Consider the following 16,763-nt stretch of genomic DNA (forward strand, 5'->3'; position numbering starts at 1 on the left):
ATACTGAGTCTCCCACAAAATGTTATTTTGCATTTTCAATTACGAGCATTACATTAAAATATATAATGATAACTTACATCTTTCATGGAATGTGTTCTGCCTGAATGGTTCTTCGAAAATCTCGCACTAGGAAAGAGCAAACACACACACAAGTTAGGAAATACTTTAAAATAACTGGGGAAACACTAGAACTGGCGATGGAGTCCAAGTATTTTCTTTCCAAGTTACTCTCCTTGTTAGTTGCACTAACAATGTGCACGCGATGAAATTCAGGTAATGGCAAACCCTTTGGAAAGCAGAAGCCACATCTCCCACGCATAAATAATTTATAGGCCAAATCATACTACCCACATATAAATAACATAGCTCTGCCCTCAGGGCACAGAGAACTAACCCTGCCATCACCCGTGTCCCTGAAGTCACATCAACAGCCAAGGCTGGCATCCTGCAGAAATGTGCTAGAGGTGCGTCTTTCTTAAGCACCGGACCCTGATGCATCCCGTGCCTGGCTCTCTCACACAGGTGTTCTCATTTAGCTCCTTAACGGTCCTCCAGGTAGAAGTGAATCCCTCCATCCAGAAGCATGTTTGCCCAAAGCCGCAGGTGGCTGGGAAGGAGGGAAGCCTATGATAAAATCTGCTGTCAGTCCATACCCAGAGCTGCCCTCTTCCCTCCCCTTCAGGATCCCTCCAGAGGGCATCAGGATGAAAGGATAAAGTTACATCTTTAATCAGCTTAAGTAAACCAGATGTCACAACAGAGACCCAAAGAATAAGTGAAAATAAGTGACACGGGAAATACCTCTGCCGGTGACTGTGGGCTGAGTACCCTATGGGCTCCAGCATGGTGCCAGGGAACAGGACATCCTGCACCACCCTGCACAGACCCTCCACTTTCAAATGAACCTTGCACACACCCGTTAACAAAGAGCAAAGTCCATTTAGTGTCTGAACGAGTTTTGAGAAGAGTCTGAGAACCTTCTGTACAGCCTTTACCCCACTTCACCCACTGTTCATTTTGTCTCACCGGCTTCCTGTGTGTCTGTGTACGGTAACCTGGGGACACACGTGTGTCTTTTCTAAGAGGGCATTATCCTGTGTAGTCACAGCACAATTTCCAAAGCAAGAAATTTAACACTGACATCATTGTCTAATTTACAGTCCATATCCAAATGTTATCAATTGCCCTGTCATGTCCTTTAAGGTTTTCCCCAGCTTTTTTTAAAATTTGTTTTGCTGTTGTTTCCTTTAAAAATTTTCTTCTTGTTCTAGCATTTTTTTTTAAAGGAAATACAAGGGGACATAAAATTAAGATTTCTTAAAACTTGTGTTTTATCATACGTGCACACTTGTGTATCCATTGTGATGTAAACTATTAATACTGTGAATTACAGTAAAAAGAAAAAGTTGGAAAACTGAGGAGTGGGTCACAAACATCAGGAATCAGAATCACCTGGAAAGCTGTTAAGACTGCTTGGCTCCACCTCCAGAGTGGCTGATTCAATAAACCTGGGATGGCGCCTGATGGACCCTGCATTGTTAACAAGCTCCCGGGGCTGCTAATGCTGCTCAAGACACCACAATTTGAAAAAAACAATCCTTTATTTGATTCTCAGACCCAAAAAAGAAGATGGAGCAGGTATTCGTTTTACAGCCTTTATGATTCTGGGGTTCAGAAAAGTTAACTGACATCAGTGGTCACACAGCCAAGTAACAGGACTAGAAGGCACATCATATAAGGTCTTAACCCACTCTTTCCTGCCTTGTCTTTGCTCAACAATGTGGTCAAGTTTCCTCCTCACCTTAGGCTAGGAGGAAGGTGAGGTTACCAAAAGACAGAAACCTCTGTGATAACACATGGAAAAATTTTGGTGTAGGCATACTACTGCGTTTCCGGGGGAGGGATGAACAAATTTCATGAGTTTCGATCAAAGACAAAAATGCTATATGTGTGTGTACCGCGTGGGGAGGGGCGGGGGAGGGAGAGAGAAACCCCCTACTGGCATACCTGATAAAGATCAGCTGGTAAAGAATCTGTCTGCAACCCAGGAGACCCAGGTTCCATTGCTGGTTGCGAAGATCCCCCGGAAAAGGAAATGGCAACCTACTCCAGTATTCTTGTCTGTAGAATCCCATGGACAGAGGAGCCTGGTGGGCTACAGTCCATGGGGTTGCAAGACTCGGACAGGACTTAGCGACCAAACCACCGACACCACTATGTCAGCTGAGTCTCAAGCATCTTACTCCTTCCCAATCCTCTCTGGGAGAGTCTGGTCCTACCCGCTGGCCACAGGAGCCTAGTCTGTTTACTCCACCACCCTGCTTTGTCCTGCTCCAGCCTGTTCCCTACACTGGCTCTCCTGCACCCTCACGCTGCATCTACAAACTGCACCTTCTCCAGCAGCCCTCGCACCGCCCAGGTGGGACTCCTCCGGCCTTGAGGACCAGCCCAGGCCTGCCAAGGCCCCTCCAAGCCAGGCCCAGGCAGAGCCCTGGATGTGCTTCAAACACCTCCAGAAACACTTGGCAATGACTCCGAGAAAAATAACGTTTTAGAGAGCAGATAGGCAACGTATTTTAACCTGCATATCTTTTCAGCTTAAAAAAAAAAAAAGCTTGAACCATCCTGGCTGGAGTCCCCCCCTTTAAAAATAACAAGCGGCAGCCTGGGCTCCCCCGCCGACTTAGTTCAGCTTTACAGTCTGTGGTTTGTGTTACAAAAACAAGCAGGGTCTTGAAAATAAGCATACTGACTCCAGCCCGAGTGTCAATGCTAGTGTTCTTGCTAGAAGGTGAATTCTGGCAAGTAGTAGGTACTCCTTAAGTTACTATTCGTGGGATAGTTTCAGAACACCTGGCGTCTACTTTAGAGCACGTTCATCCGCACAAAGTAAGGGGACGCTAGCCGACGCCTCTCCCCGCGCCAGACACGGCTGTAAGCGGACGCCTTTCAACCTCCCAGCAATTCTGTCACGGTGGGGACGTTATCCCCACTTTACAGAAAGGCCCCGGGCGGTCAGTCGCTCGGACACGGTGCGCAGAGGCAGAGCCAGGGAGCTCGAGAAGCCCAAGCCCGGAGGAAGAGGAAAATAAAGGGGGGGGACCCCGGCGGCGCTACGACGGCCCGCAGAACTTACTGCGACAGCCGCGCAGGCCGTGGCCGATCCATTCCAGCCCGCAGCGCTCGGCGCCAACGCAAAAACTCCCGCCAAACCTCGCGCTACTCCCGGCGGCCAATCCGGGCCGAGCATGCAGAAACGCCCCGCCCCCAACACGTCCCCGGCCCCACCTCCCGGCTCTGTCAGTCTGAGGGCCGGGGCTCCGCCCCATCCTAAAGCGCTAGAGAAAATGCAGCCTGGAATATGCGAGAACAGAGCTGGAGTCCACGCCTTACAATTAGTTGCTGACGGTCCCCGCCCCCTCGAGACGCTAAATCCTTACCTGGTTTTTCTGCCTACCCGTCCGCCATGCAAGTTTTCCGCCAGGGCCCGCCCCCGGGTTGGGGAAGGGAGGAGCCACTGCCGTAAAGCTACCTAAGCGCGAGCTCGCCGCCGAGGGGCGAATCCAAACCCGGTGTCCTCCCGCCGGGTGCTTAGGCGCCTGCGCAGTTGTCTGGTGTCGTGCATTGAAAATTGACAGGATTAGGCTTTCAGTACCGCTGGTACTGAATCAGCTGTGTGAGCTTGGCTTATTATTTTATTTCTACCCCAGTGTTTTTATTCGTAAACGGGGAGGACCCCTTCTAATATGCTCTGATTCTCTGCTTTCTCTTTAAAAACGTATAATCCTGCAAAAGAATGATGTTGGACTTTTTATCACACCATAAATAAAAATGAACTTAAATGGGTCAAAGACCTAACTGTAAGAGCTGAAACTCGTAGAAGAAAACACAGGGTAAAGGCTTCATGACATTGGATCTGGCTATGATTTCTTGGATGTGACGCCAAAACCACAGTTTGGGATGATGAAAAAGTTCTGGAAATGAATAATAGTGGGTGGCTGCCTAACTGTGAATCACTTAAGTAGGGCTACTAGATTGTACAGTTAAAAATGGTTAAAATGCTAAGCTTTGTCATGTACATTTAACCACAATAAAAAATTACATTTCATGCATACACAAGAATATAGCACATATAATATAAAAATAAAAATGGCCACTTGGGAGTTCCTTGGTGTCTTACTGGTTAGAACTCAGCACTTTCAATGCAGAGGCCCAGGCTCCATCCCTGGTTGAAGAACCATCCAGCATGCCTCACAGTACAGCCAAAATACTAAAATAAGTAAATACAAATTAAGAAAGAAAGAAAATGGTTGAAACTTAAAAGCTTTAACAACAACAAAAAAAGAGCATCCGTGTGCTCACCAGTGGATTAGGAAATTAATAAGTCATTCCTTCCAAGGATAACCACTGTTCTGATTTTGTGTTTCTCATTTCCATGTTTTTTCTACCGTGCTGCTGCTGCTAAGTCGCTTCAGTCGTGTCCGACTCTGTGCGACCCCATAGACGGCAGCTCACCAGGCTCCCCCATCCCTGGGATTCTCCAGGCAAGAACACTGGAGTGGGGTTGCCATTTCCTTCTCCAATGCATGAAAGTGAAAAGTGAAGGTGAAGTCGCTCAGTCATGCCCGACTCTTAGCGACCCCATGGACTGCAAGCCTACCAGGCTCCTTTGTCCACGGTATTTTCCAGGCAAGAGTACTGGAGTGGGGTGCCATCGCCTTCTCCGTTTCTACCTTGATACATCCCTAAATGATGTATTAATTATTGTATGTTTTAAACTTTATATAAATGATATTTAGTATGTATTTTGGAAGTGCTCTTTCTTACTCAAAGCTTTGATTTTTGGGTTTATCCACATTGATGCAGGCAGCTGTCATTCATTCATTTTCATTGTCTTTGGAAAGTATTAAGTATATCACATTTTACTAATCCATTCTTCCGTGTATGGAAACATCAGTTGTTTTCAGTCTTTGCTGTTGCTAAAAATGCCACAGTAAACATTCCTGCAAAATGCTTACTCCAAACCTAAGTGTATTGCAGTCAAAAACCTAAGAGACAAGGATAGATTCAGTAGTAGTATTATTGCTTCAAGGGATAAAGACATTTTCAGCTTTACATAACAATGCCAATTTTCACTCTCTCTCTCTCTCACTCTCTCTCCTGCTATCTTCTAAATAAAATAAAGCTGTAACACTGATTTGCCTAAGAACTATAACACGGTTTGTCCAAGACCTGAGAGCTGAGGGAGTCTGGAGAGGCTACTCCTCAGCATGTCCCAAAGGCGCTATCTGCTGAGCCCCAGTAGCTGTTACCCAAGCCGGTGGGGGTTCTTCCGTCCTTTCTCTTCTCTGTGCCAAAGATCAGACCAATGAAACTGTGGGCACCGGTCAGATATTTAGCAAATTTTCCGGTGGGCTATGGAGGGGATTCCTTGGCACATTTTTCCCACTGCTTTTTCTTCCTGTCCTTCAGCTCTCTCCCGGGACTCAAGCCCAGCCAAAACTAATGAAACTCAGGCTCTGATGTCTCATTGCAAAAATTCATTGAGAGACAAAGAGGTGGATTGGTTAGGATCCAGAGAGAACCACTCTTCAGAGTGTGAGCCATTGCCGAGGGCAAGGGCTGGGGCCTGGGATTAGGTCTGGCTAGGTTTTAAATCCCATGGACGGAAGAGCCTGGTAGGCTGCAGTCCATGGGGTCACTAGGAGTCGGACACGACTGAGTGACTTCACTTTCACTTTTCACTTTCACGCACTGGAGAAGGAAATGGCAAGCCACTCCAGTGTTCTTGCCTGGAGAATCCCAGGGACGGTGGGGCCTGGTGGGTTGCCGTCTATGGGGTTGCACAGAGTCGGACATGACTGAAGTGACTTAGCAGCAGCAGCAGCCAATTTTTACACATTGTTTTGTTGACTATATAATTTACACCCCCATCAGCAATATGTAAAAGTGCCCTTCACTCCACATACTTGTCAATATTTAGAATTTTCAGGATTTAAACATTTTTCTTGAGTAGCAAGTTGAAATGGTATCCTCTTGTGTTCTTGATTTACATTTCCCTTAAGTTGGTCGTCTTTTCTTTGTTTACAGGTCCTTCCTGATTCCTCTTCGGTGAAACACCTATTTACCCCACTTAGGAATCATTTGGGCAATTGCCACAGAAGAATAAATCATCTTTGTGGTTTTGAAGGTAGTTCCCCGCTGATGCATAGAAATAGGGTTCCTAGAATCACTGGAAGCTGTTAACCCATAAGAGTGTGGAAAGCTAGCTCAATTTCCCAGGAAAGGGGTTACAGTCAAACCTTTTGCAGTTATGGAGCTGAAAACCACCCAAGTGTTACAACAAGAAGAGGCTCAGTGCTCTGGGTGGAGATAAAAACTCAACCCAAGTAGGTTTAAATGCTAAAAGAATTTATGAGCTCATGTCACTGAAAAGTCCAGTGGCAAGATGGCGGCAAGATGGCTCACTTTGACCTACAGGTTGGAGAAGCCCCCAGGGCTCTGAATCTATTTCCTTGCCCTTCTGGAGCCTGAGCTTTTCCCCCAGCCTGGGTGCTGTCACCATCATCGCCTGGATTTAGTGAGCATTTACTATGATCCAGGCATCGTTCTAAGTGTTCTAGCATCTATGAACACATTTCATCTTCTCAATAACCCTCTGTGACAGGCACCAGAACCTCACCCTGCACGTGAGGAGACTAAGGAGCAGCCCACAGGGAGGAAGTGGCTGTGGTTGTGCTAGATCTGAGGACTCTGTCCGGGAGCCTGCACCCAGCAGCTTTTCCATGTTTCACATCGGAATTCCATCTTTCAGAGAAGGCTGCTATGTCCCAGCAATCTCAGAAAAAGATGTACTCTAATTTTACCAGCGTGCATCATGTACCCACCTGTATTAGTCAGAGTTCCAGAGAGAAAGAACCAATAGGATGTGCACTGGGGTTGTGAAGAAGTAAGGACAGGGTGGGGTGGGGCGGGGTGTTGACAGGACTGGAAACAGGAGCCAGCAGGTCTGGAGCCCCAGGGAGGAACCTGGAGCCACGTGAGGAAGCTCAGAGGTGCTGCAGAGCGCCTACGGCCCGATCATTGAGCTATGTAATATACTTTCATGTTTGGAGAATTAAAGAAAAAACAAAAACTGTTGCTTCTCTGATATAAATACAGAAAATAAAGAACTACAAAACATTCTGGATCCTTGGGATAAACAGAATGGTTAGGTATGGACACTTCTCTGCAGAAATATATCTTCCTTGTGGAGTAGGTTGATCTCTATATTAGTTCTATCAGTTCAGTTCAGTTCAGTTCAGGTGCTTAGTCGTGTCTGACTCTTTGCAACCCCATGGACTGCAGCACACCAGGCCTCCCTGTCCATCACCAACTCCTAGAGTTTACTCAAACTCATGTCCATCGAGTCGGTGATGCCATCCAACCATCTCATCCTTCATCGTACCCTTTTCCTCCCACCTTCAATCTTTTGCAGAATCAGGGTCTTTTCAAATGAGTCAGCTCTTCGCATCAGGTGGCCAAAGTATTGGAGTTTCAACTTCAACATCAGTCCTTCCAATGAATACTCAGGACTGATTTCCTTTAGGATGGACTGGTTGGATCTCCTTGATCCCTCCTTGAGGGTCCAAGGGACCCTCAAGAGTCTTCTCCAACACCACAATTCAAAAGCATCAATTCTTTGGTGCTCAGCTTTCTTTATAGTCCAACTCTCACATCCATACATCACTACGGGAAAAACCATAGCTTTGACTAGATGGACCTTTGTCGGCAAAGTAATGTCTCTGCTTTTTAATATGTGTCTAGGTTGGTCATGGCTTTTCTTCCAAGGAGCAAGTGTCTTTTTATTTCAAGGCTGCAGTCACCATCTGCAGTGATTTGAGAGCCCCCCAAAATAAAGTCTGTCACCATTTCCACTGTTTCCCCATCTATTTCCCATGAAGTGGTGGGACCGGATGCCATGATCTTAGTTTTCTGAATGTTGAGTTTTATATCCTGGAATTATTAGCTTGATGTTTAAGTAAAGTATAAATGAGAATATTATTATTTATCTTATAGGATTATCATAAAGATAAGAGAGAAAGAATTTGGAGGTCAAAGCATCTGCAATGCTGGAGACCCAGGTTCGATCCCTGGGTGGGGAAGATCCCCTGGAGGAGGAAATGGCAACCCACTCCAGTACTCTTGCCTGGAAAATCCCATGGACAGAGGAGCCTGGCAGGCTACAGTCCATGCAGTTGCAGAGTCAGACACGACTGAGCAACTTTACTAGACAGATAGAGCCTGGCAGGCTACAGTCCATGGGGTCGCAAAAGAATCGGACACGACTTAGTGACAAAACAAGACAGAAGAAGGGCTTAACTACTTCTCACTGAGCCTCTCTGCTCTTAGCTGTTGGTAGCGCCTTCCGATGAATGTGCTGTTCTGCACTATGTCCACGAGAGGGCAGCAGAGGAACGGGACTGGAGACTGGAAAACAACCAGAGATCAGAGCTACTTCCTTATGTTCACTGTCAATAATGTTTACAGTTGACTAAAAGTCAGTTCAAGATTGATAAGGCTAGCCATCTTAACTGCCACTGCTCAACTCATTTTCTCCTTCATGTGCATGATGCTCTTCCATAATGTATCAAAGCCATTCCAGTAAGGTTCCCTTAAGGCAAAGAGGATGATTTTCTGTTGTGGAAAAGAAAATCAGTTACTTCCTAAACTTTCCAACTTTCTTTTTTAACTTCTTACGCACCTGTGAGTTATTGGGTATGCACGAGAATAACCCACTGAGCCTGGTAATTCTCAACAGGAAGAAACTAAAGTAGTTACCTATTTCAAACAGACCAACGGTTTGACACTGCAGAAAGAATCATCCCAGGAGGGTGAGAGGCGGGGCCAGGAGGAAGGAGACCTCCCCTTGGATGCCCCCTCTTTCAGAAAAAAGGCGAAATAAAAATTCAGAAAGGTAGGACTATTCGGTACCGTTTACTAAGTCAGAGGGCAGAAAGATTTTTCCATCAGAGCAAACAGCAATGACATTGGTTCCCTCCCTCCCAGGTCACGTGCTTTCCAACACCATCCTGGCTCGGATACCCAGCTACTAAACTTGTTTGTTCTGTAACTAATGTTCTACTTTTTCCAGACCTAACTGGCACTTCTCTTATCCAAGCTGAGATCACAGGGCTAAATAGGTTGGGTCACTACCTCCAGACGATGCTTTGTCACGTGTTTCAGATTCCGTTCCCAGCTCCCCGCAGGACTCAGACTGTGGTGTAGGAACCCAGGCAGGAGCATTCTAGCAAAATCCAGGATTTCACTCTCACTGAGGAAAACCAACTTCCAACCTGCAAAGGGAATAACTGTATGACTCAGACTTGTACAAGGACCAGAGGAGCTCAAACAACTGAGAAAGAGCAAAGGAAATGGAAAGACACCCCAAAGAAAACGATTTTCTTAAGGCAAGAAGGGACATAAAATTTCTACACGAGAAATTCGTCTCCATGATTCACTCTCAAGCTCTGGTCAGAAAAGAACTTTCTGGAAAAAGTTTTCATCCTGGTAATGAGCTTGCTTACTTCCCAGAAGGAATCAAGCTCTCACTTACCCCTGGGCCTTTGCACGTGCACCCTCCCTAGAGCACTCTCTTACCCTGCCTGGCTGGCTCCTGTGCTTTATTGCAGTGAGACCATAGAAATCGCTTCCTCTAGGAAGCCTTCTCTGATTCTCCAAGTCCAGGACAAGCAGGGTCCTCTCCTCAGGGACCCTTTCTGCTTAGCTGAGAAGGGAAAAGTGGATGAGCCAGGGACCTTCAGACAAGCTCAGGTCACCTACCTCTAACCCCAGGTGACCCAGAGACCATCTTCCTGGAACCTTCTGTAGCAAGAAACAGCTCGCCCACCCCACTCTCTGGCTGTTGCCGTGTGCAGGTCACTCACCCCTTTGACTTTGTGCCTTAACAGAAAAAGATTATCTCCTTACCCCTCCACCTCACACCATTGCCAGACCACAAATATACTCAGTAATCTGTCTCCTGGACTTGGAGAATCAGAGAAGGCTTCCTAGAGGAAGCAGCTTCTATGGTCTCACTGCAATAAAGGACAGGAGCCAGCCAGGCAGTGTAAGAGAGTGCTCTAGAGAGGGTGCCTGTGCAAAGGCCCAGGGGTAAGTGAGAGCCTGATTCCTTCTGGGAGCTAGAATAAGCCCCATGTGGCTGGAGGAGAGTTGGGGAGGTGGCAAGGGATGAGGCTGGGGAGACAGGCAGGAGCCCTGCAGTTCCTTGCTCCTCAAAGTATAACGCACAGGCCCGCAGCACTGGCTTCAGCTGGAAGGTTATTAGAAGTGAAGAATTTCAGGCCTGATTCCAGATTTATTGAATCAGAATCCACATTTTAAGATCCCCTGGGGATCTGCTGTACAATCAGGCTTGTGAAGCCTTCCTCTAAGTACATTCAGCAGTTCCAACTTGTGAGCAATAGGAAACCTGGGCATGATTGAGCAGGGGAATCACGTGACTAAGACTTGGGATTTGGAGAAGTCATTCTTGCTGCAAAGTGGAGGGAAAGGGGCTGAGTTAGTAGAGATCAATGTAGGAGATAAGGACGTCAAGTAAGAGGATGGTACATGGTCAGGGCAAGAGATGGTGCTCTTGGGCGGTGGGACTAAGGGAATGCGGGAAGGGGACGGATTTGATGGCCCACAGGGTTAGCAGCAGCAATCCTGGTGCCTGAGCCACCTGTGGCTGCCCTGGAGTTTCTCCCAGATGGCAGAGCCTAGAGACAGCTCCGCCTGGGCAGGGCAGGGAGCTGGTAGGAACCAGTATCAGTGGGTGTGGGAAAGCAAAAGACTCAAGAACAAGAGTCCCTCTGGACCTGCGCTCGCTGCCCAAAGCAGAGTGTGAGCCGACTGGTTCCCCACACCCTCCGGGTGGAGCAGGGACCTTGTAGCTGGCAAGGACGGTTTCTATTAGATAAATGTGACATCCACAACCATCCCCTCCCTAAAAGATCTCCACAAAAGAGAGTGGCTAGGAACTTACATGCAAAATATATTTGTGAAAAGAATGCTGCTTCCGGGCAAAGAACAAATCCCTTTGCACCTGAAGAACGGTGCTGGGGGAGCAGAATTTACCTGGCGAGACTGCCACCATCCGAGGAAATCAGCAGCGAAGGAGTGAGAAGTCAAAATGAAAATGCTAGACTTCTTTTTATGCCAGATGTATGGATGAATAAGTCAGGCTGGTGAGTTTTCCAGTTCCTCACGCTGGGTGAAGGGGTGAGATCAAGATGAACACAGAGTTGAGCATCACTCAAGGTTACAGGGGTGAGAGGGCAGCTGGCTGCAGGGATTGGGGGGTTGATTACTCAGCTAAGGGAGGACACAGAGGAGCTATCTCTGTGCTGTGAGCCACAGGAGAGTCCCCTTTAGCCACACTCACAGCCACGGCCACCACCTTCCATAGTAACTGCGGAGAGGGTGGAGACTGTGGGGGCGAGAGGGATGCTCTGGGCCTGATCATCCAACAGACCCATGGCCTCCCTTCTCACGGTGCTCCCTTCAGTCCTCTGTCCACTGCTCTGCCCAGTGGCTGGGGGTGGGCTGGCAGCTTCTCTTCCGCTGTGAAAAGCAGCCATCACTGGGAATAAGGATAAAACACGACAAGCAGAGTCCAGAGTCCCTGGCATTTACCCGATTCCTCCGGGTGGCTTGACTCAAACTGCAGTGGAGACTGTAGCTGGCCCTGGTTGCCTAATTAAAAAAAAAAACAACAAAACAAAAAACTCATCCAACACAGCAGTGGGGCCTTTGGGATGCTCAAGACACTCACCAGGCATCATACCATGCAGGGGGGAGGGACAGAAGGGAGGTGGCCCAGACACGGAGAGACCTTGGAGTCAGAAAATCCAGCTCAGTCACTTACTAGGACCAGTTGGCTGATCTCTCCAAGCCTCGCGTTTCTCATCCATAACAAGGACATAATACTTCAACGAAAGAAAAAGAACTATTCAGATAGGAGCTCCTTAATTTTTCTAGGTCAATCACCATGGATCTACCTATATCTACCCCACGTTCTCTAGTCCCCTTCCTATTACAATAGAAGCCGCATCCTACAATAGAAATGCCCCATTGATGGGCGATCTCTGCAGTTGACTGCGGCTCTAACCTGCCCCGTCTCAGGACAGCTGTCCCCCTTGTTCCGGATTCATCACTTTCTGGGTCGGTGGGTCATTGTCACCACTGTATCTCTCATCTTCAAAACCCCCACCACCAGCAACAAAAAAAAAGCAAGACTCTCTACTTCCCTGCCGTTCTCCAGTTACCATCCCTCTACTCATGGGACAAAACTTCAAGACAGAGCCGGCCACCCTGTGTCCTGACTCCCTAGGACTCAGGAACTCGCTCCAGCAGGCTTCTGGCCTCCTTGCTCTGCCGGACACTCACTGCCAAGTTTGCCGCCATTGCCAAATCCAGCTCCTCCGTCCCCACCCTATTCCCTGATGCAACAGCAGGCTGTCATATCGACCGCCTCCCTCCCCTCCTGACACTCTCTGGGCTTCAGGGACACCGTGCTCTTCCTCCCGGCAGGTGACTCTCCACCCCCGTGGCTGCCCCTTTTCTCAGTGCCCCCAACCGTGGAGGTCCCCTGGGGCTCTGCTTGGGACCTGCTCCACTTCCTTCCAGGTTTCCGCTTCCCCAGGCTGCCTGATAAAGCCTGCATTTTCTGTGCTGTTAACTTTGCAATCTGTCATCTCCTGAGCAGTCTTCTGAGTGGCAGATGATATCTATCTTTTGAATTGTCCAGCAGGAACTTGAGATGGAAACCGGCCCCACCCAGCCTCTCAAGTCCTTTCTCCAGGGTCTTCCCATCCCAGTAAGTATGGCTCCACCATCCACCGCAGCACTCACCCCCGAGCCCACCCTCTTCCCAATTCCATCTATCTTTTGAGTTGTCCAGCAGGAACTTGAGATGGAAACCGGCCCCACCTGGCCTCTCAAGTCCTTTCTCCAGGGTCTTCCCACTCCAGTAAATACAGCTCCACCATCTACCGCAGGGCTCACTCCTGAGCCCACCCTCTTCCCAATTCCCCAAGCACAGTGGTTCGGCCACCAATGGCTTTTAAATTGACTGTCTTCTGTCTCCACCGCCACCAACCTGGTTCAAGCTGCCTCACTTACAGGTTAGCCTGTCCTCACCCTCACTCGGCCTCTCCTCTGACCCCTCTGCACCTGGCTGGAGGGGTCATTCAGGGAACGTCACTCCTTGCCTCAGAAGCCTTTACTGGTTTAAAAACCCCGGATTCCTTTCTGGGCTGCAGGGCCTGGTAACCGGTCCTCACGCTTCTCTAACTTCTCTCAGTTGCACTCTTCCCCGCGCTTATGATGCTGCAGCCACGCCAGCTTCCTTTTAGTGCCTGGACTGGAGCCAGCTGGCTCCCACCTGAGGGCCTTTGCACACGCTGCTTCTATTTGAAAACTCTTTCTCCAAAACTTTGCAGGGTTCCTCCTCCATCTTCAGGTTATCACCCCAAGTGTCACGTCCTCAAAGAGACCTTCTCTGGACACAACGCTGAAGACAGGCCCTGGTGGCCCCCTCACCGAGACTCCACCTGTTGTCTTCAAAGCCCCCATCGTGATCTGAAGTTGTCCACTCACTTGTCTGCTTGCCGTCTGTCTTTCTCGGCAGAGAGTTACAGGGCAAGGATCCCGTGTGCTGTACTCACTGCCGAGTTCCTGCAGCTCAGAACTGTGCCTGGCACTTAGCCAATGCTAGACACAGAACTGTGGATCTGTAGCCTGCAGTTTTGTGGGGGCTTTGTGAGGACTGAATGAGAACGTAAGTTGAGCACAGCCTGGTGCACTGCTCATAGCAAGGCCACGACACGGAGCTGTCATCACCTCCACAGCTGATGATCCTGGGACGTCCAAGGGTCCTCATGAACCTGCCACATGACTGTGACCCAGCTTTACACCTACTTTCCTCCTGAAATAGAGTGGCTGGTTCTACCTGACTTTTGATCCTTGATGGATGTGGGGTTTCCAACGTCACAGACGGCAACTGTATTTCATGTATGATGAGCTATAAACCAGAATGACACTGGCAAGTGGTCACAGCCTGTGCTGTGGCAAAGGAAAACCATTAGGTAGGAATCAAAACCATCTGGACTGAAGCTCAGAGGCATAGCTACTGGCACCAAGAAACAATCCAATGACATGTCTCTGTCAGGAGGTTACTGGCCCAGGCAGACAAGAAGCAACCTCCACAGTGTGAGGTGGAAAGCTCAGTGTCTGGAGCCAGACTGCCCAGCAGATATACATGTGACCAGTAAGCACACGAAAAGATGCTCAACTTTATCATCATTCAGTTCAGTTCAGTCACTCAGTCGTGTCTGACTCTTTGCCACCCCATGAACCACAGCATGCCAGGCCTCCCTGTCCATCACCAACTCCAGGAGTTCACCTAAACTCATGTCCATCGAGTCGGTGATGCCAGCCAGCCATTTCATCCTCTGTTGTCCCCTTCTCCTCCTGCCCTCAATCCCTCCCAGCATCAGGGTCTTTTCCAATGAGTCAGCTCTTCACATCAGGTGGCCAAAGTATTGGAGTTTCAGCTTTAGTATCAGTCCTTCCAATGAACACCCAGGACTGATTTCCTTTAGAATGGACTGGTTGGATCTCCTTGCAGTCCAAGGGACTCTCAAGAGTCTTCTCCAACACCACAGTTCAAAAGCATCAATTCTTTGGCACTCAGCTTTCTTCACAGTCCAACTCTCTCACATCCGTACATGACCATTGGAAAAACCATATCCTTGACTAGACAGGCCTTTGTTGGCAAAGTAATGTTTCTGCCTTTTAATATTCTATCTAGGTTGGTCATAACTTTTCTTCCAAGGAGTAAGCGTCTTAATTTCATGGCTGCAATCACCATCTGCAGTGATTTTGGAGCCCCAAAATATAAAGTCTGCCACTGTTTCCACTGTTTCCTCATCTATTTCCCATGAAGTGATGGGACCAGATGCCATAATCTTCGTTTTCTGAATGTTGAGTTTTAAGCCAACTTTTTCACTCTCCTCTTTCACGTTCATCAAGAGGCTTTTTAGTTCCTCTTCACTTTCTGCCATAAGGGTGGTGTCATCTGCATATATGAGGTTATTGATATTTCTCCCGGGAATCTTGATTCCAGCTTGCAAATCAAAACCACAGTGGGGTATCACTTCACACCCACGAGGATGGGTATTATCAAAAGAAGAGAAAGAAACTAGCAAGTAATAGCCAAGGAGGTGGAGAAGGTGGAACCCTTGTACACTGTCCCTGAGAATCTAAAATGATTCGAAAAACAGTGTGGCAGCTCCCCAGAAAATGAATGACACAGGATGACCCAGTGATCCAGCAATTCCACTCCTGGGTGTTTATCCAAAAGAACTGAAAGCAGGGACTCAGAAAGATATTGTACAGTGACGTTCACAGTGGATAGTCTCAATAGCTAGAGGGTAGGAACAAATGTCCATCAACAAATGACTGGATAAACACAATGTGATGTAATCGTACAAATATTAATTCAGCCAAAAAAGTGAGAGAATCTTGACATTTGTGATGACACTTGGACCCAGAGGGCATAATGCGAAGTGAAATAAGCCAAAGAAGGATATGCACTGTATGACTCATTCATATACGGCACCTAGAGCGGTCAAGTCCAGAGACAGCAGAATGGTGGTGGCCAGGGGCTGGGTGAGGAGTGAACGAGGGTTATTACTTAATGGGCAGAGCTGCAGTTCTGGAACGTGACAAACTACTGGAGATGGATGGTGGTGACGGCCGCACAGGTATGAACGCACTAAATGCCACTGAACCATATGCTTTTAAATGATGAAGATGGGAAATCTTGGGTGTGTTTTACCAGAATTTTTTTTTTTTTAAAGAAAAAGACAATGTTTTTATCAACCTCATTACAGAAGCTTGGTTCAAACTTTCAAGTATTTGTTCAAATGAGAGTTATCTAACAAACACTCACCAGTTCCTAAGTCCTGTGCTGAGAACTCAAGCAGACAGGAAGGTCACTGGGCTCCCCAATGACTTGAGAGAGCAAGAGGGAGATAGGGAAGGAGGAAGGTAAAGCACTTGAAAAGTAAGATAAAATGGCAGCCTGGATGAGGAGTCTTACCAGAGAGCTGGGCACAGGGCTTAAGCTTTAGAGGAAGAAAGCAGACTTCAGCACCCCAAAACTGAGACCAAAGCAGGGGATGAAGGCATATTTAAACACAACAGGCTACAGAAGAGGCCAGGGCCGGGGGTGGGGTGGTGGGGAGGGGGTTGGGGAACGGTTAATTCACACTTCTGGAAAAGACAAGTCTTTTAAGATGACAGCGTAGGGTAGCGACAGGGGAAAAGAAACAGTCAGCCGCTATGAATGAGCCATCTCCCCCGACAGCGTTATGGGAAGAGGATGACTAAAGACGCACCAAATGAAAACCCCCAGAACCACCCACCGCAGCGACGCCTCCTGCAACATCGCTTCCCCCTGGAGAATTTGCGTTTTCAAGAACACCTGTGCCATTCACACCATGACTTTCTTCTCTGAAACACAGCAGGACCGCTGCTGCCGGGAACGGGTTGGAGCCCCGGGTCAGCATCTGGAAGTGGCGGGATGACGGCGCCCTGAGAAGGAGCCCCGGCAGGGAGGACACACAGGGAGGAGCCTGTGGCTGAGCGCGTCCACGCGCGAACCGAGGCCGCCCCGAATGCGACTGCTGACATGAAAAACGGAGGCGTCACTCAAC

General features: G+C 48.2%; 1 protein-coding gene across 3 annotated transcripts in view; it reads right to left on the reverse strand.

Moving 5' to 3' along the window:
- Positions 1-3,217, reverse strand: part of CENPU (centromere protein U) — a 48,285-nt gene extending 45,068 nt beyond the window's left edge. Inside the window, exons 1-3 of one of the 3 annotated variants that reach the window (XM_027529775.1) lie at positions 3,137-3,206; positions 395-624; positions 78-126 (exon numbers count right to left, since the gene is read on the reverse strand). In XM_027529775.1, coding sequence (XP_027385576.1) covers positions 78-126; positions 395-498 — 153 coding nt within the window. In that variant the 5' untranslated portion in view covers positions 499-624; positions 3,137-3,206. Of the gene's footprint in view, positions 1-77; positions 127-394; positions 625-3,136 lie in introns of all 3 variants that reach the window. The other 2 variants (XM_027529777.1, XM_027529778.1) reach the window with 2 other exon arrangements.
- Between the last annotated feature and the right edge of the window lie 13,546 nt (positions 3,218-16,763).

This window comes from Bos indicus x Bos taurus, chromosome 27 (genome assembly GCF_003369695.1).
Source record: "Bos indicus x Bos taurus breed Angus x Brahman F1 hybrid chromosome 27, Bos_hybrid_MaternalHap_v2.0, whole genome shotgun sequence".
Classification (NCBI taxonomy): Eukaryota; Metazoa; Chordata; class Mammalia; order Artiodactyla; family Bovidae; genus Bos; species Bos indicus x Bos taurus.